The sequence below is a fragment of the Anopheles stephensi genome, chromosome 2 (assembly GCF_013141755.1).
Source record: "Anopheles stephensi strain Indian chromosome 2, UCI_ANSTEP_V1.0, whole genome shotgun sequence".
Lineage (NCBI taxonomy): Eukaryota > Metazoa > Arthropoda > Insecta > Diptera > Culicidae > Anopheles > Anopheles stephensi.
In genome coordinates, this window is record NC_050202.1 from 48,100,511 (window position 1) to 48,126,712 (window position 26,202).

A 26,202-nucleotide genomic window follows, 5' to 3' on the forward strand; every position below is an offset into this window, starting at 1 on the left:
TTTAAAGATGCGATCACCTCTCTGCACAGCATCCATGTGTAAATTAAAGTTTGTAAAATTTCCAACCCGAAGTATTGTACCGTATACTCGATCTTCTGAGATGCGTCTCTTCTGATCGGTTATCGGTCAAGATCCCCATCCTTATTACGACAGGGTGGACCCTGGCTGTGAAGTTATGTCGGGTGATTAACCATCTTTTTTTTAATTTTTCTTTCGTACCCCAACACCTATTACTAATAATTAACTTCATTCTTAACTATATTTATTCTTTCCATTTTTGATGCATGACCCAGTAGCCTGGACCCTGTCTACCACGGGTGAAGGCATGATATCGGAAAAAACTCCAGAAGTATACTATCTCTATGTACAGCACCTCTTTGATCCTACTGTGCAGAATCTAGTATTTTTTTCCTCGAGCCAGTGGAGCCCTTATCCAACGTTTTCTTTTTTTTCTTCGTGTTGGCATTCACCTCATCCTCATCCAGATCTAGCGACCGTTTGGAGGACTGGAAAGAAAACGAGAGAAAAAAAACCACAATGATCCACCTCAATCATCCAACAAATTCTTACGCCCACGGTTCTTACCTTCTCGACCGCTGGACTAAGGGTAGCAAATACAAAATTTCTTGCTTTTGCCGTTAAGAGTGTACTGGTGCTGCCCTCGGCTTCCGGTATCAAGCTTGCCAGCTTGTTCAGCGTTTCTTGATCACGGGAAAGGAACGATGCTTTGTGGCGCTGATGAAATTGAAACACAAAAAGTACATTACTCGAACGGCAGGGAAGAGTTAACGTAAAGTAGTGCAAACCGTACCTGCAGAATGGTGGAATTGGAGATTAGGAAAGGATTATCCTCCTTTACCACCGCCGTAGAAGAGGTGACGCTTTTCCTTACGATCGTGATTTTCTTCTTCCCACACGCCGTACTTCCCGACGGAACGTTTTCCTGCTCATCGGCGGCCGTGAGCGTTGCATCCGCCGGATTCAGTAGCGTAGTTGCCGCCGTTAAATCAACCTCGCTTAGATCGATGTTTTTCTCCTTGAGCAGCAGATTTCGTTCGTGTCGCATCTTGCGCCAGTTCAGCTCCGTCTCCTCGTCATCACTCCCGTGCGCTTCCCCATCTCCATCCTGTTCGGCCGTTTTGTCATAATCCAAGCTAAACGTTTTCTCCACATTTTTCCACCGGAACTGGCGCTCCCGCCCGACGCCATCCTTCTCTTCGTCCTCGAGGAAAGCTTCCTTCAAGTGTTCCAGCTCACGGTCGTCCTGATCGAGCATTTGGCGGTTGTGTATTTTCTCGAGCTCCTGCTGCAGCTGGTGCTGATCGTACTGCTCCTCATCGCCAACCTCTATGTCGTACCGATCGAGGTCGCGCTCATCTTCGTCGGCGCTACCCCAGTCCGACTCGGAAAGTTCCGCCTCATTTTCGACAAACTTGGCACCTATCCGTTGCTTCTCCTTCTTGGTCAGTCTCACCTCAACTTCATTCTCTTCCGAATCGTAATCCACGTACCGTTCAGCTTCTTCATCTTCGTCGGCTTCGTCGGCTTCGTCGGCCGGTTCCTGATCATCTCCCGGATCGGAAGCTTTGTCGTCAACTGCATCATCCTCATCGTCGGATATGTTTAAATGTTTTGTTTTGCGTTTTTTGATTTTGCTCGTGCGTTGTTCAGTTTCCTCATGCTCCGCTTCATCATCGGACGAATCTAGCCTTAGCCGACCTCCAACACAAATATCGCTATCATTGAGTACCGACTCTCGCTTATCGATGCTATCAATTTGTAGCGGAGTCGAGGTGTCTTTTTCCACCAGCACTGATTGCGGCTCGTCTGCCTGTGTTTCAAACCGTCCAGAGCAAAGGTCCATTAGTTGCGATTCGCCGATAGGTTCCTGGTTCTGTGTGTAAAGTGGGTCAGCGCCAACGCCGCTGGGATAATCCTGTGAGAGTGGTGGCTCATTCTGTGTTGGCAGTTGTGTAGCAAACTGGCCTGAGCAGAGCGCCAACAAATCATCCTCTCCAACGTCTGCACTTCCATTCGGCCCATCGTCATCATCTTTCCAAAGCATTTCTTCATTTTGTCCACTGCTCGTGCTGAATCCGGGGGTAATATTGTCAACTGTAAAAAATAAAACAAAGATTAAAAAAAAAAACCGGCGACCCAGACGTAGCATAGATTTCAACTACGGAGGGAATGACCCATTTGAGAGTACGTTCCATCATACATACCATCATCGGTTACGTTGGAAGAACGATTTGTCGTCAGCTCTATGTCCATCGACTCGTCTTTCTTCTCTAGCGCCGTCGTCGCATCATCCTCATCCGAATCCTCAAATGCTTTAATAATTCTTCCACTCTTTTTAATACCCCCCTCAATGCCCAGCTCATCCGTTTCCTCTTCGTCTTGCTCCTCCTCCTCCTCGGAACTCGAGCTCTCGTCCGACCCCGACCCATCCTCATCGAATGCTGCATCGTCCAATAATTCTTTCTGCTGACCAGCAGCAGCATCGGGCATTGTTTCCTCATCCGATTCCGACTCATCTTCCTCCTCGTCGACCTCTTCGTCCTCATCCTCGTCATCGGCCTTTTCAAGGTCTAATTTTTTAGCAAACTCAGCTTCCCGTTTCCGAACGAACTCTCGCCGATTATCGTCTATTTTTTCCTTCAGCACTTGCTTCAGCTTTAAGTAAGCAGCACCCGGTACGGGTTCCTTATTTACCAGCGGACGCTCTTCCTTCGCAAACAGTGGAACGGTGTCCAGCTGTACGAACCCATTCTCGGTGCTTAGGATGCTAACGGTTTGTTTGCTCGCCGGTGAGGCAGGGTTTTGGCCGGTTCCACTACACTTGGCTAACCGTTGGAAGAGAATATCAACCCCGGACGGTTCTTTCGGCTGGACTGTACCGCTGTCTAGATCTATTACCATGTCCGAACTGCCACTGAGTCGTGGGCATGGTGGAAGCTTTAGGTTCGCCAGTAGGGCCGCCTTTTTAGTAGCCAACGTTGTGGTGCGCTGTTCGGGTGGTGTAAACGCATCGTAATTTATCTCGATACGTTCCGGAGCAGAGGTGGGATGAGTGTCTGTCTCCCGTAAAGAGGCCTTCATCTGTTCCATATTATCTGACGTTCGATTCACTATTTCATCCAGCGGATCTAATTCTTCTTCATCCGGTGACTTGGCTGTATCGGTTCCTGTATCGGGTGGAACGTCATCAGACGAATTTGGTTTGTCCGACGGTTTGTCAACGGCCACGCAAATGTCTCCAAGCGTGTCCGTTTCTACATTCTGCTGCTTCGCATCGTGCGATTCCGTTACCGCTCTCACCTGCTGTTCGTCGTTGCCAGATTTCTCCCCTGCCGTACCGTCATTTTCCGGTTCCGGGTCTGATGATTCACTTTCTGATTTGAAAAAGTGTTGCGATTCAAGCTCACGCTCCTGCAGCTGTCGGGCAAATGCTTCCAACTGTTCTGCGGTCATTCGAATCGACTTGTTGCTCGAATCGCGGCTACTTTTGCAATCGCGCAACGGGTCCGGTTTGCAGATCGTTTTCCTAGCACGGAATTCTTCGAAGGAAAACACTTTCGTACGATGGTACGGCACATCGATATACTTTTCGCGAGCCATTCGCTGCGATTCGCTTTGAATTATTTGTCGATCTTCCATCGCTTCTTTTGCCGTCATCTGGCGGAAACGGAAACATTTAAACATAACTAAATACAGTGCTAACAAATTCTCCAGCCCTCGATGACTTACCTTGCGCGCCGATCTGGCGGCTCGCTGCAAACCTTCGTTGGAATCGTCTTCGGAAGAAGCTGATACAAGCTTTCCTAAACCGGTCCTAGCAGGCAACACTTGCTCGTTGTCATCGTCGTCATCATCGAAAAATAAATTAAGCTACGAATGGAACATTATTTTACAAAGGACAGTAGCGGAATCGGGAAAGGAGAGCAACTTACGCTGGCCAGTATATCCCGTGCAGACCTAACTTCGCTCGAGGACGACTCCACAGCTTTTGTGTCTTTTTTACGCTTTCGTTTGTGTTTTTCTTTCGTTACCGGACGTGCTTCATCATTCGACTGTTCAGCATCCGATTCCGAGAGCATTCCCGGCGGCGATGATGGTTTAGGCTTTCGTTTAATTTGTTTCTTCTCTTTCTTTTGCGGCTCGCGCGTGTCGTCGTCTTGTTCGTCTGAATCGGAATCGAGCAAAGATTTCAAACGATTCAGGTGGGCAGTATTAGTCTCGGCTGGGTCACTCCTAGCTTCCATTTCGTTTGCTCCAATTTCATCCTCGCCCGACTCACTGTCGATAATGTGCGAGAGCTTTGCTCTACGGATATTTGCACTCCGTTTGTCTTGCAACTGCTCCGACTCGTCCGACGAACTTTTATGCTCTTTTTCCGATGCATGTTCCTGTAGCTGCGTTCCGATTTCCTGTTCATGGATTGTGGTGACTTCGACGGCCCCTTTCTCGGAATCCGCTGTACCTTCTCCGTTCGGTTGATCATCTTCTCCCGCCGAATCGCTATCAAAACGGAGGGTATCGGTCGCGTGCAGCTCTGAATCCGAATCGTAATCCATCGTCGAAGCAATAGGCTCGAATCGGCCAAAAAAAGACTCTTTTTAACAACAAATAATTCGGTTTCCAAAACAACTACCCGGACGATGCAAACGCACGCACTGCATAATTTGTGTTGTTTACAAAGAAACGGTTTTCCCGCCTTTGCCAAGCAAATGTCAACCGATGCACCAAACTGTCAAGCAAGATTCCCAACTACCAATACGACATAAGAAATTTTGGTAAAAGACTCGAGAAGCCACCCCCCCCCCCCCTGACAAAATTTGTTAGGCACTGTAGGATTTACGCCTCAATGTATGCAATCCGCAGTACACGTTGCGAAAGCTTTGCTGCGTGCTTTTAGTGTAGTCAAACTGGTTGAATAAAGTCGAATGAAATAATGCTTATTATTCGATTAAATCCCCCTTTCTCTATCCTGACCATTTACATTGGGTTACAGGAGGTACGTAATAATTTTTGGTCAAGCTAGGAGTGACCAAACAGGCTTACAACATACACGGTGTTTCCGGACTGTAACGTTGGTTCGATGGATACTTGTTAACGGGCATAGATATTCAGAAAAGGAGGAAAAATAAGAATAATAACAATTCAAACCACTTCTTACAATGTATATTATCATGCTCTACTCGCCGTCCAGTAACAGTATTAAGGAACAATGCACAAAGTTGTTATCAAACGAGATATGACCATACAAAAATCCCACTGTGCAATAAAAATGACAGGCCACAGTGCTTGACACAATAGACTCTAGGAGGGGCCTTTTCGAGTCTTTTACCCAGTAATTCGTTATCCTGTTCCTCACGCGGTTTTGCCGGGATATCAAACATCTGATTCGGGGGTGTCGTATTCACTGGCCGTCACCCTCACGCTTGAAATGTCACTGACTGTAAACAAAAGATTTTACTTGTTGCCGGTACTTTGGAAAGCGCCCCATTTTCAGCCAGTCCTTCTCTTGTTTCGTCAAAATTGCGTGCACAAGTGCGTAGTGTGCGTGCGGAAATGGCAGCCTACGAGCAGCTTTGGGATGTTTCCTACGAATATCTAGAAAAGCATGCTGTGTTCGTCAATGCTATTACAAACTTAATGCTGGAAAAGGTACGCATGAACGCAATGCGGAGCACGTTGCGCGCGCTCGAAACATGACACCCTAACGACGGTGCTCTTTTCCTTTCCACAGGCAAGACATCTTCGCCACTACATCTTCGGCAATGGCTTGGATAAGAGGGCTGTCTTTCAGGAAGACTTTAAAGCAGCACACGATGAGCTTCAAAAAATGACCAAAACGCTGCAAACGGTAGTGAACGATTGGAAAGATTTGTTTGCGGATGAATCGGCTAGCCTTTGCAAGCCGAATGCAACAGTCCCGCTGCAGACAGCAGAACTGCACAATGACTTAACGGTCGAATACATCAAACCGACGCTGGACTGTGAGTATCTGCCCCGGGGTTAAATGATTGATGCCAACAACAGGTCAAGTTATTATTTGCCCGATCTTTTCTGTTTGCTTCTGTCCATCCATTTCAAGACGCAACGAATCAAAACATTAAGCTTGTAGTGACTTACATCCCGCCATCATCTGCCGAACCCGGCACGTTTTATGCAATGGACGAATCGCGGAAGAACGATTTCCGGGACAGCTTAATGCCGATGCAAAAGGCGGTCAAAACGCTATTGAACCAAACTCCCTCGCCCGGTGTGATGTTTCTGGTTTATCTCGACAGTCTATGGCACCGCGTGGTTTGCCATGCGTCTACGGATGACAAAAACGCACTAGAGCTGTATCTGCTAGACTTGGGCGAAACACTGCCGTACGAGGAGCTTTTGCCGAAAGCGATACTGCCGGCCGAGTTTTGCAAGCTACCGGCATTTGCGATCAAATGCGCCCTTGCGCCAAACCAACCGGGATCGCTGCCCTTTAAACAGTACGATACCGTGGACTGCAAGGTGGTGGCGGTTCAAAATGATCTACTAGTGCTGCAGCACGAAGCAGGAGGGCAGGAAGCACCACAGTATGCCATTACCAGGGACACATTCACGGAGGCCGAGCTGGAACAGCTCGATGACATATCCAGCAGCACAACCAACGCCATGAAAGCCGTGCTCGGGTACATACCGAAGGATGACGAAGTACTCTGCAAACACTACGATCCGGATACGAAGGGCTGCTTCAAGGGCGGGAGCTGCCGGTTTCGGCACGCACCAAAAGACCCGGACGGTTGGACGGTCGAGAAGGATACGGTTTCGGTGACGATACCGGCGCAGATGGAAATACCGCTCCCGAACACGTACATTACGCTGTACCCGACCTGCATCGTCGATGTGGACCTGTTCTATGCGCATATAGCCGGGGACGAGGAAAACTACCGCCGGTACGAGCAGCTGATGGCGGAAATGAATGATCCGGCGGTGGTGGCCAATTATAAAACGCTTAAGCTAGCGCCAGGCAAGTGCGGGTTTCCATTGCTGGGGAGGAGGGTCGTGTTCTGCTCGGTTTAATGGAATAATGTTTAACCCTTTTAGCGCTCGGTGAACTGGTCATTGCCAAGTACGACGATGTGTGGTTCCGTGCGGTCGTGTGCGACGTGTACGACGCTAAGGTCAGCGTGTTTTACGTCGATTACGGCAATACGGCGACGGTCGGAACGAACGAAGTGCGCCGCTGGGAGGAACGTTTCAAGTACTTGCCGTATCAGGCGGTGTGCTGCCGAATCGCCAACATACAGCGCCTCAAACCGTGCCTTCTGGAGGGGATTCAGCAGCTGCAAGAGTACATCTTGGATCAGTACATCAAAACGCTGATCGTGTAAGTTTTCCAAAAGGAAATGGCTCCAACGGTTCGACGAATTTCCATTCGAAGCTCTCTTTCCTCTTTCTCTCTCTCTCTCAACGTGCCTTTTTTAATCGACCCTTCCTTCTCCCTCCTTCAGCGACAACAAGCACCCGTGGGAAGTGATAATGTATGGGCCCGACGGTGACGACATCGGGAAAAGGTTGGTCATGAGCAAAATGGCGCTTCCGCGAAAGCCGGCTAAATTTGACGACGACTCGTACATCCCCGGTTGAGGAAAAGTGTAAATATGGTCCCTTCCGCTCGTGCTGTTCGATTGATTGAATTAGTTTATTTCGTATCGTTTTGTTTTTTCCCGCCCTTTGACTCAAGTACAAATTACGCTTAATAGACAGTAAGGCCATGATTAGATGATGGCGTACTGTTCGTACAACAGTTCCCGGATTTTGTAATAATCCTCCGAAATGCAGCCCTCGATCGTGACTCGCCCGGTGTCGACACGGCGCAGTGCCACCGTCCCATTGCTGCACCACAGCACACCGCCCGAAAATTCCGATGCAATGTTGCTCTTCATCAGGATCTGCTTGAAATCGATCAGCTTCAGCTCGTTGATGAACACGGGATTGTGCGGCGGGAGATCGTCCGGCGAGAGCGGCTTTAGCGTCAGGATCTGTTTGTCAATCTTATCGTCCAGCGTGTCCAACTCTTCGTCCACGTCCATGCGTGTATCGGCACCGGTCGATGCACCGCTACCGGCATTGTTGGTGCCTGCCGTGCCCACACCACCACCACCACCACCCGACTGTGCGACTGTCGCCGGGTTGGCTGAAAGCGTCCCCGCGCCATTGCCGGCAGACGTATCCTTTTCCGCGACCGTATCGATACGCTTGTTGCGTATAACGATCTGCGCATCGACCCAAGCCACTTCCGCGTCTTTACCTTTCTGGAACTCGAGCTGCGACACGAGCGCCTCGGTTAGCCGCACCTGGTAGATGTGCGTTTCCGTCGTGGCATCAATAATCTCCCCACGGTTCGGTGTAAACACGCGCGCCCCAATGTTCTGCTGGTAGTGTTCCGCGATGTGGGTCGTGTTGGGGGCAGATCCGCGCACCACCACTACCCGCCGGGGGCGCAGCTGGGAAAGAATCTTCAGCAACGACTCCCCATCGGACCGACCCTCGAAATCGATAAACTGTACCTGCGCGTTCACCTCGATTGGTTTGCGCGATTGGACGCATTTGGTCGGTTTGTCCAGCACGGACGCTTCCTCGTCCTTTTCCTTCTTGATGTCTTCCTGCTTAATGCCACCGTTTTCCTTATTATCGTCGGCGCCGTTCGCGTCGCCCGGCCCGCTGTCCACCATGCGATAGTCGTCCGGCTGAATGATTTCCCCGTACTCGTCAAACTTGATCTTTTCCTCGTGGAACGGAAACATGGCGTAGTTTTTCTTGCTCGATTTAAAAAAGCCCGTATGCGATCGACCTTCCGGCCGCACGACGATATCGTGCTTCCCTGTGATGACGTTCATCTCCAGCTCCGAGTCCGAATCGGAACTGCTCTCGTCCAGATCGCGCTTCTTTATCGACCGGTTCAGCTTCTCGCCCTCCGTCCGCATGTACTCCTCCAGCTCGGCGCCTTCCAGCTCCACCCGGCGCCTGATGTCCATCTCGATCTTTCGCCCATTGCCCCCATTCTCGATCAGATCGCGTGCCAGCGTGCCCGGCGACGAACGGCTCGTGATAATGATGCTGTTGCTCGCGTTCGGTGCCCACTGGATGAAAAGTTCCCGCGAAAAGCCACTCTCCATGTCCGGCGAGCTGGCAAGCACCACCTTCGGGCTGGGCACCTTCGCCAAGTCGGCCATCGTGTGGCACAGCCGCAGATGCTTGAACGTGAACGGATTGTTACGGGCGCCTTCGAAGCTTTTCATCAGCTTATCGCTCATCCACTCGATCTGGCTTTTGGCGAACTCCACCACATTGTAACTGACGTTATTGAGCAGCGCCAGCGAGTAAGCCATCAGCCCCGACTCCTTGTTCTTCCACAGCTGGTCCAGCATGTGCGCTAGCTCCAGCACGCGACCGGCCGTATCCACCGTCACCAGCACGTTCCCGTTGTTGCGCAGCGTTTGCAGAATGTTCGTCATAAACTTTTCGTCGCGCGCCCGCCGTCTGGCCTGCTGGTACCGCGCATTGTACGCATCCGTAATGAGCAACGATGGACGCTGCAACTTTTCCAGCTCGCACCCGTTCAGGTGGCGCTCCTTTTTGTGATTAAAATCCGTCGCGTACACTATATCCTCCTCGCCGACCTTCACAATCTTCCAGATCGTCCCACCGATCAGATGACCCGCCGGCAACGGGGTGATCGTAATGCCGTACCCTTTGCCCTTCATCGCCACACTCTGATTGTACTTGAGCTGTACGATTTTATCGAACGCCGCATCCACATCGTCCAGCGAGAACAGGTCGAAATCGTGCATATTGTAGTGGGACATAAACATGTCGTACATAAACATCTGGCCCATCTTGTACACCGGAATCGTTGCGTAGATTGGGCAGTTCAGGCCCAGCTTCCCCACCAGGTACGGTAGCGCCCCGAGATGGCTACCGTCCGGGTAGGACAGCAGCACTGCGTCGATGGTGTGCACATATCTGGGGGAAAAAAAACAACAACAGCTCAAGCTCTTGTTATGATCCACGAGTTTTGGGAAACTCTTGCAGCAGCTAGGACTTACTTTTTGATTTCCTTTATAAACCCCTGGTCAAACTTTTCGTCCCAGCCACAATCGAGCAGTATTCGCACATCGTCCACCTGTAAGATGTAGCACGGGGGCGATTCGTCCATCGCCCCTGATATGGCGTGCATCTTGATGATGGAAGTCATCTTGTTTTATTACTGCTCAAGCGCTTCGGAACATTAATAGCACCATAAAAAGGTAGCTAAATTATTTTTCTTTCTGCACACTTTCCTTGCCGGTGACGCAGAACCGCACAGCAAAGGCAAATGTTTTCGATACGACGCGCGGACTGTTGTTGTGATTGTGGTTCGGCTCCCGTTTGTCAGTAGCGTAAACGTCAAATAACAGGGTTAGTGAGCTAGTCCCGATTGTACACAGTTTTCCTCTTGTAAACAAAAATTATAATGCATTTGAAAAATATCCAAATGGATGCTTTTAAATTCAAATTTTATAGAAATCGCAATTCCTTACTGGAAATTATCTAATCAACCTCAATGCAATTGATACCGCTATGTATTTACCCATCTGTATAAACCTTGAGCAGTTTGACATTTCTTTCAAAACACAGCGTTTGTTGATGCAACCTCCGCTATCGATGCTCACGGGATTGTTTTCAGTCAGGTGACATTTTTCTCCACAGCTCCACCAGCAGTTGCGATTCTTTTCCGCAGCCACGATTTGCATCAATTTTACTATTTAAAGTGAATCTGTTATCCCCGGTTCAAATATGGCACTGTTATCGGCAATGAAAGGAAAATTGATCTCCGTCATTGGAGACGAAGTAAGTAAGCCAGGATGACATCCTATCGCAATGGACGAGATGCTGCAGTGTGGTGTCAATGGACTGCTGTTCTTTGTACAAGCTCCATCCCATTCGATTTGATGCTAGAATAGTTAAGTTACACACAAAACGTTTGTTCTTATCTATTGTTTCCTGTTTTTAGGACACTTGCGTCGGATTTCTGCTCGGTGGAGTGGGTGAAATCAACAAGAACCGTCACCCCAACTTTATGGTGGTAGACAAGAGTGAGTCCTTTAATGGGGAGGGGATACATACAGTGGTTCCTTTAGTAAATGCCTAATTTGTTTACGCCATCAGACACTGCTGTTAGCGAAATTGAGGATTGCTTCAAGCGTTTCATCAAGCGCGACGATATCGACATCATTCTCATCAACCAGAACTACGCCGAACTGATCCGTCACGTGATCGATGCGCACACGGCCCCCACACCAGCGGTACTGGAAATTCCTTCCAAAGATCATCCGTACGATGCCAGCAAGGATTCGATTCTGCGTCGCGCTAAGGTAAGTGGCAGGAACGCACTCGGTGATCCTGCCATGGCCAACTTATGATTCGTTCAACCATCTTCTTCTGTGCAGGGTATGTTCAATCCGGAAGATATGATTGCTAATCGCGGTTAAGTCGTAGCGGACACCACCCACCACATCCTTCATCCCGCCAAGATCCCCGGGAGTTTGCGTGTTTGGATCCTGCACCAGCAGGGTCGTATAGTATTCTGCCTCCCTACAGTCCTCCCTCGTTGTTATGTTGTTAGCATTCCATTCAGGATTAACAGAATAAAAAGGATCACCCTTCTGGCTCTGTATATGTGTGCAACTTTTGCTTCCCAGTTTGTGTGATAATGATACGAAACGCAGAGAAAGCCATTCGTCCTGTTACGTTTATCATTCTTTAATGATGCTGTAGTAAATGCCCGACGCCTAAATGTCGGCAAAAAATTACACAACTATTCAAATACGCCTTCCGGTGTCACGACCGACGGACCGACCGACCGACCTACCAAGTTGTCTATAGTCCGGCAGCAGAGCGCAAACACATGAGTCTCCGGTTAAGTTTCGCCTGTTTTTGGTTCCCTACCCCCTCGTCCGCTTAGTCACCCCTTCCTCCCTCTATACTCCATCGCCAGTCTAATGTATTCTGGTAAGATCTTCCACGATTTTGATGATGTCGTCCACCGTGGCCTCCCGCTTCGAACCATCCGCATCAATCTCGAGCATCATCGACGCTTCCAGCATCTTGTCGCGGCTCAGATCGAGAAAGCTCTCGACCAAATCCCCGTCGATGAAGCCTTCGCACCGCTCCATCTTCGACTCGGTGTGAAAGCTGCGCCAGTACGAATGATCAATCTTGCCGACCGATTTGATCGTGTTGGTAAGGTTTTCCTGCAGCTTCCGCAGGAACTCGTAGAAATCGCTCTGTATTTGCGTCACCAGCCCGATCGCACCGCTCACCGTGCCGAACAGTACGCAACCGTTCGTCGGTGTGGTGCGTTCGCTGATGTTTTGCATTACGAGCGAACCGTGGCGGAATACGTTTACCAGATCGCCCAGATGGAACTGGGCCACCTCGGGCATCTGTTGGCGTTCCTCGTCCGTCGTGGCTGCGCTGTCCTTTAGGCAGACGAACAGATTGTGGCTGTTGTCCGCGCCGAGGAACGCATCGTCGTCCAGGATTTCGACGGCCGTCATCCAGTTTGGTTGGTAATCGCGGGCAATCTCCTCGAAGCTACCCTCCATCTGTTTGTACTGCAGCAGCGTAATGGAGCGCATCAGATCGCCGACCAGTATGAAATCGCCTGAAAGCGGATCGGTTGTAACATTATTGATTATTAAACTAAACTGTACTGTTTGATCATCGAAAAAGATGTAAAATTCACTGAGGGCGAACAGCTCGTAGAATGGCCAGAGTTGCTTAGTGATACAAACCAGAGCCAAGTCTAGGAGGGTTGGGGGGTTTCAAATGAAGACAGAGCTACCTAATGGCTGTAGAGCTTTGCAGTCAGGACAAAGCTTAACAGTAAACTTACCTTTCGTTTTGCAGTACAGTGCCAGAATGTTGTTGAAATGGCTACACTCTAGCCGGAGATCCTTGTCGTCGGTCCACTCGTACAGCCGCACGGTCGAGTTGATGCAGGCCAGTACGCGGCCGTTAAACTCGACCAGCGAATAGCACGCACCCTTCACCTCCTTGTCGTTGATCAGCTTCAGCTCGTTGTCCGCGTACCGGTAGATGATGATGCGTCCAATCTTCGGTTCCGGTTCCTCCGGGTTGACCAGTCCCGTGCCGACCACAAAGTACGTGTTCGGATCGTTCCCGAGCTTGGCCGACATGAGCGACAGCGCGTACTCGGTTTGCATGAACTGGTGAGCGTGCAGCACCTCGAACGTGTTCTGATCGATGATGAGCAGATTGTGGACCTCCACTTCCTGCCCAAACTCGGTGTTGCTGGCGGCGCCCGGCTTTAGCAGCCCCATACCACTCGACTGGGTAACGTTGTTCGTCTGCGTCGAGGCGCTCTGGCGCGCCGGCGTCAAACCGTTCGAATCCTGCACATCCATGCGGAACGTAATGACGCCGAACGTTTGTGATGCTTCCTGGTACGCGATCCGTCGCGGCGACTCGCCCAGCGGGACCGTGCGTATGTGCAGCTTCTGAATCTCATCAATCGTGCCGAAGATGACCGAGTTGCGGGTGGCGAGCGCGAGCGAATCCTGGTACGCTTCCGCATTCAGCGAGCACATGTGGTTCACCTCCTTGAGGTTCACGTTCGAAAACACCAGCTTGTGGTTGGAGCTGTAAATGACGGTCGGCCGGTCCGAGCAGGCGAACACGTTCGTGGTGGACAGCGAGCGGAACGTTTTCAGAATCGTGGGCTGCGTGCCGAGCGTCACCTTCTTCTGCTCCTTCAAGTTGCCGGTGCTTTTGTTCAGCACAAAGTAGTACATGGACCCGTCGCCCAGCGCGCACAGCAAGTAGTTGATGCCCTCGAACGCGGCCATCAGGATCGAGCGCGGAATTATTTCGCCACCGAGCTTTTCCTCGTGCAGCAGCTCCAGCGTGGGGACCTTTAGGACGCACGCCGAAATGTCCGTCCACAGCCCCACCGCCACAAAGTCCGACCGGGTCGCGTTTTCGTCCAACGGTGACACATCCAAGCAGGCGACTTCGTACTTGAGCGTGGTTTGCGCTTTGTATTCCAGCTTTCCGTTCTCGATCTCGATGTAGTACACGTCCTGGGCCGAGGCGCACACGATCTGCGTGGTGTTGGCAGCCACCACACCAATACGCTTGCTGTCCGGCGGTTTCCACTCACTCGTCAGGGCCTTATTATCGCACGAAATGAGACGGGCGGAGGATGGTGTTACCTGTAGTATCTGCCCGTGCGAAACGTTCGCACAGTAGAACGTTTGCTGGTCGCCCAGAATGCCGGCGATTTCCGTCTCCTCCACCTCATCGCCGGACAGCATCAGCACCCGGGTGTGGCCAACGAACGACAGGATCAGCGTATTGTCGTACGGCGAATCGTCGATGCCAACGCGCAGCGCCCACATGCCCTTTATGCCGGGCAGATCAATGCAAGCGTGCTCCTGAATGCCGATCCCGTTGCGTATGATGCGCAGCGAACCTTCCTTGAAACTGCCGGAACAGGTAATCATCTGGCCCTGTCCCTGACGCTCCAGATCCACCACACACATGTCCACGATCGGCGCTAGGTTGGTGAACGTTTCCATCAGCATTACGTACGCGCCGTTTTCGCCCGCCGTCGTATTCAACTTCACGAGCTGCGAATCGCCGTGCCGCGATCCGATAAACAGCACACCGTTGTCCAGATAGGTAATACACTCCGGTATCGTTATTTCACCCAACAGCTCCACCTTAATGTCGCGCACCGTCGTCTGCCCTTTCGCGTTCTCTTCCGTCTCCAGGAACATCATGAACAGATTGCCGGCCATGTTGCCCAGCAAATAGCGCAACCCTTTGCTGTCGATCCGTGCGTAGCAGTTAATCGTGCTCTGCTTGATGATGGCCGGTGCAACCGCCACATAGCTGTCCCCATCGTGATACACGATCGATTCCTGCCCGATCACGATAGCACCACCGAGTGGCATCGGTACCGCGATTAGCATCGTTGCCTCGGTTTCAACGTTATCCTGCTTCCACGCAATCTTCGTAAATTCCTTATCCTTCAGGCTGATTTCATGCGTTTTTATGTGCCGCCCGTTAATGTCCTGGTGGATCACGATCAGCGTCGGGTGCGTCGTACCGTACAGAAACTCCACATCCTGCACGTGCATCTCCTCCATCCGCAGGCTGGTCGCTTTCAGCTCGTTCGTATCCTTGTCCAGGGGAATGATCTTGAACAGTCCTTCGTACAGTCGCATTCCGATCACGCGCGCCTTCGGATCGATCACCGCCAAAATGCCCGTTTCGGCCGGTTTACCAACGCGATCGGCCACGTTACCGTGCGCTTTCGTGATGATTTCAATATCATCACCCTGCACCGCACACTGCAAAATCATCGCATTGTACCGGCTGGTGAGGATGAATATTAAATCCTTCGTTTCTTCCTGCGAGAGAGCGAAACAATAATTCGATCAATGTGCAATCATTCGTCTTCTTTAAGCTCTCTCTCTCTCTCTTGCTGGTGCCACTTACCGCCGGCCGAAACAGCTTCATTACTGCAATTTTCCCATTGATTCCTATTTCTTTGATTGGCCGCAACCCTTCCGGTGTAACGAGGTAAATTTCTAGCCGGGAACATTTCGCCACAATCAGATTCAGATCGTTCGGTGAGGTGAAGTTTCCTGCGAAAGGTTTCCCGAGCCAATTAGTGCCAAAATAAAGACGGATAAAACATAACCTTAACATAAGGCGTATTGATAAACAACAGTAGGCTGGTTGGTATAGCAGTCATCGTTTACGCGCTGGTATTTTAATTGCGGAAGCGGGTGTGTTCGGTTGTGGAAGCAGGAACTGCTTATCATTCAGTGCGGGCTCAAAAACTTTTCCAGTTTTTGCTTTTTTTTCGCTAACAAAATGATTTCTTCCTAGCCGCCGCGTTGCCTGTCTCTACCCGACTGGCACGCCCGCTTCCTCTTCGTACACCTACCGGTAACGCAAGCGGTAACCGCGGTTGGTTTCTGGGCAGTCACAATATAATTGTGCGCCATCCTTACAGCTGCTCCGACTTTTTCGCTGTTCGCTACACTCCGGGCTGGCGCGGGTATGGTTTACAGTCGAACCCAATTTGCACTAATTACAATTCCAAATTTTTGTTTTGCGAAGCGCACGGAACGCGCATTTGACGACCGACAAGCACAAATATTGGATATGACATGTGCATTCAGTGGAATTTGACAGCCAGATCGACCAACGGCCACCAAGGTATATATATATGCAGGACTGAGGGAAAACGTAAGTACGCGGTACATCGGATTCCGACGGTGATTTTCGTAGTTGGACTTGAAAAAATTTATTTAGTAGATTTTACACGCTTTCAGTAGAACTTCGGCCAAAAATATCAAATTGATATCAAGATTGAGTGCGATTTTTGTGTTTGGTTGATGAAATTGAGAAACCTTGGTTAGACGAGTCGACATTGGGCTGTTTACGTTTGTGTTTTTATGTGTGTGCCGAGTGTAGTTTTCAAACAAATTCAAAATTAACAGTTTGTAGAGGGCTTTTTAAAAGCAAAAACTTAGTCATTCTTATTCTGACGGTTCTAATTGTACAAATTATTGGTGATTAAGTTTAAGGGGGAATGATATTCCCCACGCTCGGAAAATCACTTATAATTCGCACGTGTTTATTTAAAAACCGCACCATTTGTTAATATGTTTCATTGTAGTAAACTTCATCTAAATCTGAATTTATGTTTCTAAAAGCTATTCGTTTTAAAGGCTTACACGATTTCCATGTAGTCTGTGTTGCAAACGATTTGGGGGGAGCTGTTTCCTGGTAGCAGGAACATTTATTCCTTAATTCATTGCCAACCAGTCGTATACTTCGTCGATCCCTTCCTTCGTAATTGCACTGAACTGCACGATCGTGATGTTCTGGGGAATTTGTTTTTGAAACTTTTCCATCTGCAGCATGAGCAGCGCCTCGTTACGCATCTGCCGATAGGCCAGATCCATTTTGGAAAGAACGAGCAAAAATTTCGTCTTTTGCAACCGTGGCTCTGCTAGCATGGAATACAGAAGCACACCTGAAATAGTCGAAAGAGGAGCAACACATCAATCAGATGAAAACGTTCCAACAGCACAGAGAGTCTGTCTACCAGCCGCTGATATTTGACACAGATTAGAGGTATCCACCACGTAGATGAGCTTCTCGACCGGGCTAACCAGATAGTCGCGCCAAATGGGGGCCAGACAACCGCCAACCTCGCGCACCTGCACCAGTTCCTTCCGCTTGCCCGGTGGCGGAATCTTTTGATTTACATCCTTTTCGTCAATAACGATAGGTGGTATTTTGATCGTGTACAGGTTTGTTCCCACGCTCGGTACGGAATGGGAGGTAAAGTTGACGGAATCGGGCTTCTGCAGGCAGGTGAGGAGAAGCGTTTTTCCCGCACTCATTGGACCAAGGCACAGGTAAGACATTTTGTTTGCTTAAAAACTCATACGTATTTATTTCGCGAATAAGTTGTTCAACGTGCACTCTCACCGACTTTTCATTTGATTTGTCGATATTCATGTGTTGTCATGGCGATGACAGGCAGCCGTTTCTGAAGGGGTCGACCCTGTTGACAGTTGTGCAATGTTTACGTAAATGTGGTTTTCCACCCGGTATCGTCCAAGAAAAGGGATTTCGCGTACAAACTGCGCCGATAAACGATGAATTCCGGCATCCTTACCCGTCTACACCAAGGACTAGTTCCGTTATTGAGTAATGGCTCGTTCAAAAAAGCACGTAAAACAAGAAGGAGAAATTAATAATGGTTTTTCATATAACTTTCAGCATCGATCAGAAATGCTTCCAAGAAGACGGGCGGTAGCTCAAGGAATCCTCCGAAACATCCGCGCCCAAAGCATCGCGGCTGGAAGGTGCAGGACGGACATCACGTATCCGCTGGATCTATATTAGTAACGCAACGCACAACCCGATTTCATCCTGGACTAAACGTTAGTGAACCAATGCAATCAGTAGCGCTCCCGAAAGCTAACACGAGCTAACCATGTTTCGGTTTCCCCTCCCGACAGGTCGGTTTCGGAAAGAACGGCACGCTGTTTGCTATGGAGCATGGAAAGGTGTACGTGACCTGTGAAAAGATTGATCCGAACTGGGACCACACATGGATACAGCGTTGTTACGCTGGCCGCGAAGGGCAGACGATCTATAAAAAGTTCTTCAACGTAGTACCCGAACCACAGCATCAACGGTTTAAGCTAATCGACGAAGTGTAGTTAGTGGGATACGTGTAACGCGAATAATCAGTTGAAAATACAGTCTCCGGAATCAGTACGGTTTCGGGGGTAAATTCACGGCCACACCATGTGTACACGACGGTTCGGTTGAAGCATTTGCATTGCATTCATAATATATTTGGTTCGTTTATCTGTGTTTGTTAACCGAAGCAAAAACGATACCTGCCGCCAGTAGTCGGTTCAAGTAGTGTAAGTAGCGAGTTTTACATTTCTTACGCGCATTGTTAAAGAGATGAACGGTTCACGGTTGAACCTAATCTTCCTCTGGTCTCGCGTAATCGCGGTTTCAATCGTTTCGTTTAATTTAGTAACGCTGGTAATGCTTCTTTACGTATTCGCACACTCCCGATCCTTCTTAAACGTTGCTTAAATGCGCATGTTGCAACAATAAAACAGCAATAACGTTTTGGACGAAGCAGCACTGCCAGCGCGCTTCGATAGCTTTTTCGGGCAACATTCGGTCCCTGAAGTGCTGAGTTGGTCCGATGGTTGTAATCGAACTTCGAATCGAATCGGAGAGGTTTATTGCTGGGCTACACAGTGATCGTAGAAGAATAAATATAAATATATCTAGAGCAATGATTCTAAATAGGTGTTATCAGCTTACAGTTTACGCGAAACCCTCCTGGATTTAAACCATTGACCCTCCCCCCGAAAGCACTCCATACGTAACCAGTTTACCAAAAAATCTCATAAGTAATGAAGGGGTTTTGTTTTTCACTTCGTTTTTTGCTCGTTCTTTACAACATCCTCGTGCTTTTCCTTACCCTACAAATGTGTGTATTACACAAAACAAAATTAAATAAGGTCAAACGACTTGTCTTTGTTCGCGCTATGCCTCGACTCGACTCTTCTTCTTTCTTGGTGTGTGTGTGTGTCCTTATAGAATGTATATGAAAACTCTCCTTACTATATGCATCTCGTGCAACAACAAAAAATTGGACTAATAATGGTTAAAAGGGAGGGAAATAACCGTCGTACTATGAATATTGCTAATACACCTTCCGTTACGCCGTTTCGCCTGCGATAAACAAGTATGGAATATCTTTGATAATCGCCCCGTGTGGATCATCATCGGTTTGTTCTGATGATGATGATGATAGTACGCAGGGAAAGGGCAGAAAATAGAGGGGGAAAAGAAAAATGCAGCAAAAAATACATCGTTACGTCCGTTACCGTTGGTTACTTCACCATCCCGTGGATTGCTTTGCGTTGTTAAGATTAGGACATTTTGAACTTGGCGTTTGAAAAACTAAGCAAGACTAGATTTGTGAAACACACGACGCGTAGCCAAATGTGGTAAGAGGAATAAGAGGTTATTGGTTCTAAAGATTACTCCGTACTGTGTAATACCGCCGCATCTCTCTGTCTCTCGCTCTATTTGCCAGCGCCAGCCGAGTTATGCCGAAAAGTCGTTGTATCCATGGTTTCCTACCATCAATCCCCGGCCGTCGCCGGGTTGGCGTTTGTCGTTCGGTGTGTGTTGTGCTTATCTCTGCCAGATTGCCCCCTATTTCGGGTGAGTTTGCTTTTTTTTTCGCTCTTGCTACTCTAATGATGGGTGGTCATACACACTGTAGGGTATATTGATTGATAACGATTGCTTCAAAGAAGATACGAGAACCGAGCGAGTTCTCTTGAATTCGCTTCCCAACTAAATCACAGCATATCCATGTTGAAATGACACACGGCCATGGACACGGCTCCCGTGTGTCCTCTAGTTGTCATTGCTCCGGCTCCCGTACAGCCCGATAACGGTCTTCTTCATCCGTTTGATGTCCCGCGCATTGGTACGGCAGCAGCCACCGACAAATTTGACGCCCATTTCTACCCACTGCGGTATGTACGTCTCCAGTGGGGTAAGATTTTCCGCCCCACGCCAACATCCGCCCGACGCGTCCCACTGTTCGCCGGAGTTGGGATACACGATGAGCGGTATGCGGCCGGCATCGTCTGGCGAGACCGATCCCACCGCCATTTGCTCCTGCACGGACCGTACCAGCGGTAACACGTGCTGCGGATTAACGCAATTCACCCCGAGCGCTAGCAGATTCGGGTTGGCCAGCTGCTTTGCCCGGTTCCACAGCGCAATCACCGTTTCGGCGAATGATTCGCCGTGCGCGAGTGCCGTCCCATCCCGACACTGGAACGAAATCCAGAACCGTACCGTCGGATGTTCGGCCGTGAGTAGATCGAGCAGTGCTTCCGCTTCCATACGGCACGGTATCGTTTCGAGCGCGAGCGCATCCACACCGGCATCCAAGATCGCGTTAATCCGTGGCCGGTGCCATTTCTGCAACCGATTCGCCGGGACATGATCCGCGTACGCACCCGTGTACTCGGACCCGTCGTGCAGATGCGCACCGTACGGTCCGATGGAACCGACCACCCAGGGAATTTTGTGGGATTTGCTGACCAGCTTTTTCTCGGCTAGGTACCGGGTTCGGGCACGTCTCGCAAGCTCCACGCTTGCTTTGATCAGCTGCACCGACTCATCCTCATTGAGATCGAGAAAATCCATGTAGCCCTCGATGGACGCTTGGTACGTGTTGGTCAGTATGCAGTCGGCGCCCGCCTTCAGATAGTCCAGGTGCGTTTCCAGCACGGCACCCGGGTTGGTCGCATTGAAGCGTGACGTCCACAGCGGATCCTTATCCAGCTTGGCACCGACATGCTCGGAAAGCTGTGTGCTGAACCCACCATCGATGACGAACACTTTGCGCGAGGACAGCTTAAACGATTTGCTCCTGTCGGTGCGCACTGGCATCGAGAACGGTGCGGAACTGAATGGATCGTCATCGTCATCCTCACCGAGCAACGTGTCGGGGATGTTTTCCGGGGAGAATGGTGCCGCCTGCTGAGGAACGGATGCCGGCACCGGGGCGCTATTTGTGGCCCTCGTCTGGATCAGCGGTAGGGACGAGTGGCGCGGCACTTCCGGCGGTGTTTTTAAACTGCCCTGACTGCCCTGCTCGCGAATTTTGTCAAACTCTTCGCCGAAAATGTGATCCTCTGTCATCTGTGCGAAAGGGGTTGGATCCCCGAACGGGTTCCAGTTGGAGCTGCTGGCCGTGCCGGCCGACGACGTGGACCGTTGCTGCTGCTGGTACAGCTGTGGATTGGAGCTGGACGCAAGACTGGCCGCCGGTACGGATTGGTGTTTGTGGAGCGAGCTGTTGGAACCGGTCCCGGGCGGACTGGTAGACGACGCAGGTTGGTAGTTGTTGGTCGCCTGATCGAACGGGGCCAGAAATTGGGAAGTTTCCGAAGCGAACGCTTTGTTGAAGGCGGACGTATCGCTCACGTTCCGTCGGTGGCCGGACGGTTTTGGTGGTGCTAGGATGCTCGAGGATGAGGAGTTTGACCCACCGAGGGTGGGTGTTTGGGCCGCATTGCTGGACGGACCGGGAGCAACCGGTTGATTTGCCGCGTGGCTTGGTGAGTTTATCATCGACAGCGAAGAGGACGAAGAGTTGTGGCCCGATGCACCGGGCACCGGGACTTCACCACCGGGAATGGGTGCCAGCTCCGCCTCCCGGAACGGATCGGGATACGTTGTCTGAAACAGTGCGGCTACAGCGACGGGCTGTGATGAGGGCAATGCTGTCACTCCATCCGTCGTTGCCATTCCTGCTGCTGCCGCTGCTGCCGGTTCGATCGTTGTAGTCGATGCGGCGGGTGGAAAATTGGCCGCAAATTTGGCAACAAACGCTTCCGCGGGCGTGTCCGAGGAGCTCGATGCGGCGGCAACCGTCGGCGCCGGCACCATACCGGGCGTTGGCGATGAAAGGATGTTTTTCGGCGACGGATTCGGTGGTAACCCGAGGGCGAAACTGTTCACCCCCACGTTCGGTGTGGCCGCCTGCGAAGCTTTTGGACGCTGCCGGGGTGCAACACTCGTACCTCCCTCCAGTGGAAGCTGGCCCGACGGTTTGTTGCTCGACGGTTTCGGCGTAGATCCAGCCAGCCCGCCTGAGCCACCGCCAATTGGCGGTAGCCGTTTCGTTTCCGATTCGAACGGTGGTACCGTTAAGCTTTCTAACGGTGGTACGCTGCATTTCGTTAAGTTGCGCACGGGATTCGGACGACCCACAATACCGAACGCGATCTCGCAAACCTGGTAAATGTTTGGTCGCTTTTCCACATCCGGCTCAAGCAGGTAGCGGATGAGTTGATGAACGCTGCGCGAATACTTCGAACTGTCCGGGATGCTAAACTGCCCGCTCTGTATTGCCAGCGCACTTTCACCGAACGGGAGCGTAAAAAAGCACACCTTGTACAGCAAGCAACCCAGCGCCCATATGTCCGCCTTTACCGTAATGTCCTGCCCATTGAACAGATCAATCATTTCCGGCGCGCGGTAGGAGAGTGTGGTGTACTTCTGGATCTCTTCCTCCACCATCGTACGCCCGTGACTGTTCGGATTGAGCACCCGGGCCGTCGCAGAGCCGAAATCACACAGCACAAAGTGCCCCTGGTCGTTCTGCAGGATGTTTTCGATCTTCAAATCCCGATGGATGATGGGCGTCTGGCATTGGTGTAGCCGGGCGACCGCTTCCGCAACGTCGCAGAATATTGTCAGCACCTCCGGTTCACTGAAGCCCGTACCGAGCCGTGCATTCATGAGCGTGAGCAGATTCGTTTTGCAGTACGGCATCAGCAGCAGTATCTCGTGCACACCGTTGCCCTTCGCATTGATGCTGTGATCAATGTAGCCGATGATATTCTTATGCCCGCTCAGATTGCTCGCTATCTTGATCTCGCGATTGCACACACCCAGATCGTACTCATTGTTCACGTACAGCCGCTTCAGTGCGTACCGCTCGCCTTTGGCTCCTTTGACTAGAAAAACGACGGCAAACCCTCCCTCGGCCAGTACCTCCTCGACGGTTACTACGTTCTCCTTGCTTAGCTTAAACGTTTTGCCGACGAAACTGTTCGTCTCCCGGCTGCTACCGCCCACGGTGGACGTCGGCTCATTTTTCGTTTCAAACTTTGATATGAACTTTTTCATCCTTCCGCACTGTTCGTTGTTTGCTTCCGCTCTGCTTTTTGAGGTGTTTCGGGACTGGTGCAAGTATCCGTGTCAGCAGATGTGGTGCGCCAAGGGAATCCAAAACCAAACACCGGCCAAATTTTCAGCTCAGCAAAGAGGGGTGTGTTTGCCTATTTTTGCCGGTGTGTGTGTGTTGCTTGCTTTTGTATGAAATGTGGTAACAGAGCGCTGTGTCCCGCACAGGTTACAGCTGTTCCTAATACTGTCTGCGTTATTTACGACAACGTAACGAAAATATTTAGGTGTATCGTGCTAAACGGTTATGCTGCTATTTCGTTTTCTTATCCTCCCATGCACACATTCATTCCATTTGGGTAAGTGGCGATGTTGCTGCTGGTCGCTCGGTGGTTTTGCGCTGGATGTTATGCTCGTTCGCTCTATCGCACTTTTATCACTTCCGCTGCGCTGCATGAATCACAATAATCAATGGATGGAAATCGTTAGCCCTTGTGAGATGGTGGTGGTGGTGGAACTTTCAGCGACTGATAGCTCGCATTGCGCTGTCCCCCTTACCTTACTACGAGTTGTGTGTTCACGTGCGCAATTTTATTTGTGATCTTTTGCAGCTTTTTCTCGTCGTGCCCCTCGACGTGTTCAAAACAGCACACACTCCTTCTCCAGGGTGGGAGCTCCTAGTCCTAGTGGTTGGCCCCGTTTTTCCTTACACCAACACTGTTGTTTTCACCATCACACACACGGTACCCTTTTTGGTTTGACTCGGTTTGAATTGTCTACGATTAGAGGGACATTTCGATGCGTTTTTGTTTTTCCACTGTAGCGCGCACAGCAGCTTGGGGGAGGTGTCTGTCGTAGGCGTATTATTGCAACTGCTACTGGACGGCCACCTTGCGGGGTGAAACAAAACGGGAGCACTACTGTACTTATCACACACTCCAGCACAATGCGAAATGCGACTTGTGGGGGCCCTATATCTGTTCCAAAAACGAAACGCGACTGCGATGTGTGCAGTACTGCTCGCTATCGCCATGTAATTGCGCAAATGTGTGTGCGTATGCCTACGTATAGTGTGTGTTGCGTTGGTGTGTTGATCGGCCTCCTGTGCTGTCGTATTTTGACGGATAGAAGAAAACACGCAAAGAAGAGCACGAAGCACGTTTTGACAGTTCGGCTCCAAACATCATTGCTTTTTGTTGTTTTGATTCGTAAACAAGATCGATTCTGGAGCGGCCCAAATTGATACGAAGAAAAACGAGGTTTGTTTCACATCGACTGGGACCACGGGTGCCTGGGTTAGTTGTCGGCGCCAAAGAAATGAAGGATTTGCACTGAGCCCTGTTTCTTGGGCAACCAATGCAACACCCTAGCCGGAAACCGGATTTGGCAGCTTGGCCGTAAGCTATCTGTAACAATTTCAGCTTATGAACATATATCCGTTAATGTGGTACTGAAGTGCGAAAGAAAATTTGTCGTTCGCAAATCATGAGCAAGGAGAAGACATGGAAGGGATTCGATCAGCTGCTCGTATCCCCTTGTGTGCGATACGGAAGGTCATCGAACCGAAGTAATGGCACACGAAGACAACGAAAGTCCCGATCAAGCAAACAGGACATCGTAAGCGGTCTTATCTCCCTTTTTCTAGTTTTAGGGGTTTGAGCGTTAATAATGAGTGATGTCATTGCAGATTTTACCTTCTCGAGACCAGGACGATGGATGGCAAATAGATGACCATTCGGATGATGATACGACAACGGAGAGCAGAGTTGATGCAAGCGACACATTATCTTCAACGATAACGCCGTCAGTGCCACAATCGTTAAATCCGGCGGAGGTTACGATTGAACGTACAAACCATTCGGATTCAGAAATCGAACACATCTCTGAGGACGAATGCCGTCCCCAGCACGATGATACCACATCCGATTCTTCCGACTCGGACGATTGTTTGGCAATAAGCTGTACAAAGAGCAGGATGACTCGGCTACAGTTCCTTGACAAAACGCCAATGAAACGACGCAGAATTACAGACGATATGGATGTTTCGTTCGCTGTCGGTACAAGCAGAGCTAAAAATCGTCAGCTGGAGGACGTTGCTAGTCCAAAACGCTTCAAGGCCGTCTCTTCGCTTAATCGAACCATCCAAGCTACGGGAGCATTGAATAACAGCGTATCGGACAGATCTACCCGCTGCTGGAAGTCGTTCGACGCCTCGTTTACGGAGCAGGATGCGAGCTGGATAGAAGAGTTACCTTCCTCACCTGAAACGACGGATCACAACGGACAGATTTCGCATACGAAACAGCCCAACATTGAGGAGTTACCATCTTCGAATGAAGACAACGTTTCCCGAAACCGAACGTCTTTGGAAAACTCATCGACCTCTCCACCGAAATCTTTCTACGTTACATCGCCCGAAGCTAACAAAAGGAGAAACAAAAATCACCCCAAAAGTTCGCCGTTGGGCACACTGGAAGTAGCACTGAACGAGAGAATCTCACGACAACATCTTTGGCAGCATGCAGTAACGTCCGGTGCGGTTCAACCTGATCGCGTCGTTCAGCTACATTCTATCGAGCGAATTTTCGGTCGCGTAATGATACGATTTTTCACCACAACGAACGACGCGGATGATTGCGTCCGGGAGCAGATCGAAAATGTAGTCTTCCTGGATCAGGGCGATAAGCAGCTGAAATCGCTTCACGCCGGAGTAGAGGTAGCGCTGGAAATGGACGACCGGATACCGCCTCATCGCGTTTCGCACAACAAACTGGTACACCTTGGCGTAACGAAACTGTGTCCTGTGCCTTTTGCCGCCAAATAAATCCACACAGGAAAAACTCATTGCAACTGGTG

General features: G+C 50.2%; 9 protein-coding genes across 9 annotated transcripts; 4 read left to right on the forward strand and 5 right to left on the reverse strand.

The window, feature by feature from the left end:
* Window positions 1-240: 240 nt before the first annotated feature.
* On the reverse strand, window positions 241-4,717 carry LOC118508295 (claspin-like). The gene is made up of 6 exons (XM_036047944.1): window positions 3,954-4,717; window positions 3,751-3,891; window positions 2,226-3,678; window positions 812-2,115; window positions 586-735; window positions 241-506 (listed from the first exon to the last, which is right to left on the reverse strand). Exons 1-6 carry the CDS (start codon window positions 4,575-4,577, stop codon window positions 384-386), a joined length of 3,795 nt encoding a protein of 1,264 aa, XP_035903837.1. The 5' UTR covers window positions 4,578-4,717; the 3' UTR covers window positions 241-383.
* Window positions 4,718-5,396: 679 nt separating this feature from the next.
* Window positions 5,397-7,798, forward strand: LOC118508300 (tudor domain-containing protein 1). The gene is made up of 5 exons (XM_036047953.1): window positions 5,397-5,670; window positions 5,753-6,002; window positions 6,101-7,018; window positions 7,096-7,378; window positions 7,503-7,798. Exons 1-5 carry the CDS (start codon window positions 5,575-5,577, stop codon window positions 7,636-7,638), a joined length of 1,683 nt encoding a protein of 560 aa, XP_035903846.1. The 5' UTR covers window positions 5,397-5,574; the 3' UTR covers window positions 7,639-7,798.
* On the reverse strand, window positions 7,667-10,433 carry LOC118508298 (probable cleavage and polyadenylation specificity factor subunit 2). The gene is made up of 2 exons (XM_036047948.1): window positions 10,101-10,433; window positions 7,667-10,017 (listed from the first exon to the last, which is right to left on the reverse strand). Exons 1-2 carry the CDS (start codon window positions 10,247-10,249, stop codon window positions 7,770-7,772), a joined length of 2,397 nt encoding a protein of 798 aa, XP_035903841.1. The 5' UTR covers window positions 10,250-10,433; the 3' UTR covers window positions 7,667-7,769.
* Window positions 10,434-10,696: 263 nt separating this feature from the next.
* LOC118508307 (V-type proton ATPase subunit F) lies at window positions 10,697-11,710 on the forward strand. The gene is made up of 4 exons (XM_036047965.1): window positions 10,697-10,884; window positions 11,048-11,129; window positions 11,203-11,408; window positions 11,484-11,710. The coding sequence occupies exons 1-4, from the start codon at window positions 10,831-10,833 to the stop codon at window positions 11,523-11,525; spliced, it is 384 nt and encodes a 127-aa protein (XP_035903858.1). The 5' UTR covers window positions 10,697-10,830; the 3' UTR covers window positions 11,526-11,710.
* A 65-nt stretch (window positions 11,711-11,775) lies between these two features.
* On the reverse strand, window positions 11,776-16,244 carry LOC118508296 (DNA damage-binding protein 1). The gene is made up of 4 exons (XM_036047945.1): window positions 16,016-16,244; window positions 15,562-15,710; window positions 12,932-15,473; window positions 11,776-12,700 (listed from the first exon to the last, which is right to left on the reverse strand). Exons 1-4 carry the CDS (start codon window positions 16,074-16,076, stop codon window positions 12,033-12,035), a joined length of 3,420 nt encoding a protein of 1,139 aa, XP_035903838.1. The 5' UTR covers window positions 16,077-16,244; the 3' UTR covers window positions 11,776-12,032.
* A 243-nt stretch (window positions 16,245-16,487) lies between these two features.
* Window positions 16,488-17,630, reverse strand: LOC118508305 (ADP-ribosylation factor-like protein 16). The gene is made up of 2 exons (XM_036047962.1): window positions 17,186-17,630; window positions 16,488-17,113 (listed from the first exon to the last, which is right to left on the reverse strand). The coding sequence occupies exons 1-2, from the start codon at window positions 17,508-17,510 to the stop codon at window positions 16,884-16,886; spliced, it is 555 nt and encodes a 184-aa protein (XP_035903855.1). The 5' UTR covers window positions 17,511-17,630; the 3' UTR covers window positions 16,488-16,883.
* Window positions 17,631-17,645: 15 nt separating this feature from the next.
* LOC118508306 (39S ribosomal protein L27, mitochondrial) lies at window positions 17,646-18,917 on the forward strand. The gene is made up of 3 exons (XM_036047964.1): window positions 17,646-17,796; window positions 17,869-18,032; window positions 18,111-18,917. The coding sequence occupies exons 1-3, from the start codon at window positions 17,745-17,747 to the stop codon at window positions 18,312-18,314; spliced, it is 420 nt and encodes a 139-aa protein (XP_035903857.1). The 5' UTR covers window positions 17,646-17,744; the 3' UTR covers window positions 18,315-18,917.
* On the reverse strand, window positions 18,421-24,472 carry LOC118508297 (AP2-associated protein kinase 1). Its single transcript, XM_036047947.1, has 2 exons — window positions 23,905-24,472; window positions 18,421-23,796 (listed from the first exon to the last, which is right to left on the reverse strand). Exon 2 carries the CDS (start codon window positions 23,347-23,349, stop codon window positions 20,053-20,055), a length of 3,297 nt encoding a protein of 1,098 aa, XP_035903840.1. The 5' UTR covers window positions 23,350-23,796; window positions 23,905-24,472; the 3' UTR covers window positions 18,421-20,052.
* On the forward strand, window positions 23,913-26,201 carry LOC118508301 (dentin sialophosphoprotein-like). Its single transcript, XM_036047954.1, has 2 exons — window positions 23,913-24,963; window positions 25,034-26,201. The coding sequence occupies exons 1-2, from the start codon at window positions 24,832-24,834 to the stop codon at window positions 26,168-26,170; spliced, it is 1,269 nt and encodes a 422-aa protein (XP_035903847.1). The 5' UTR covers window positions 23,913-24,831; the 3' UTR covers window positions 26,171-26,201.
* Window position 26,202: the final 1 nt, after the last annotated feature.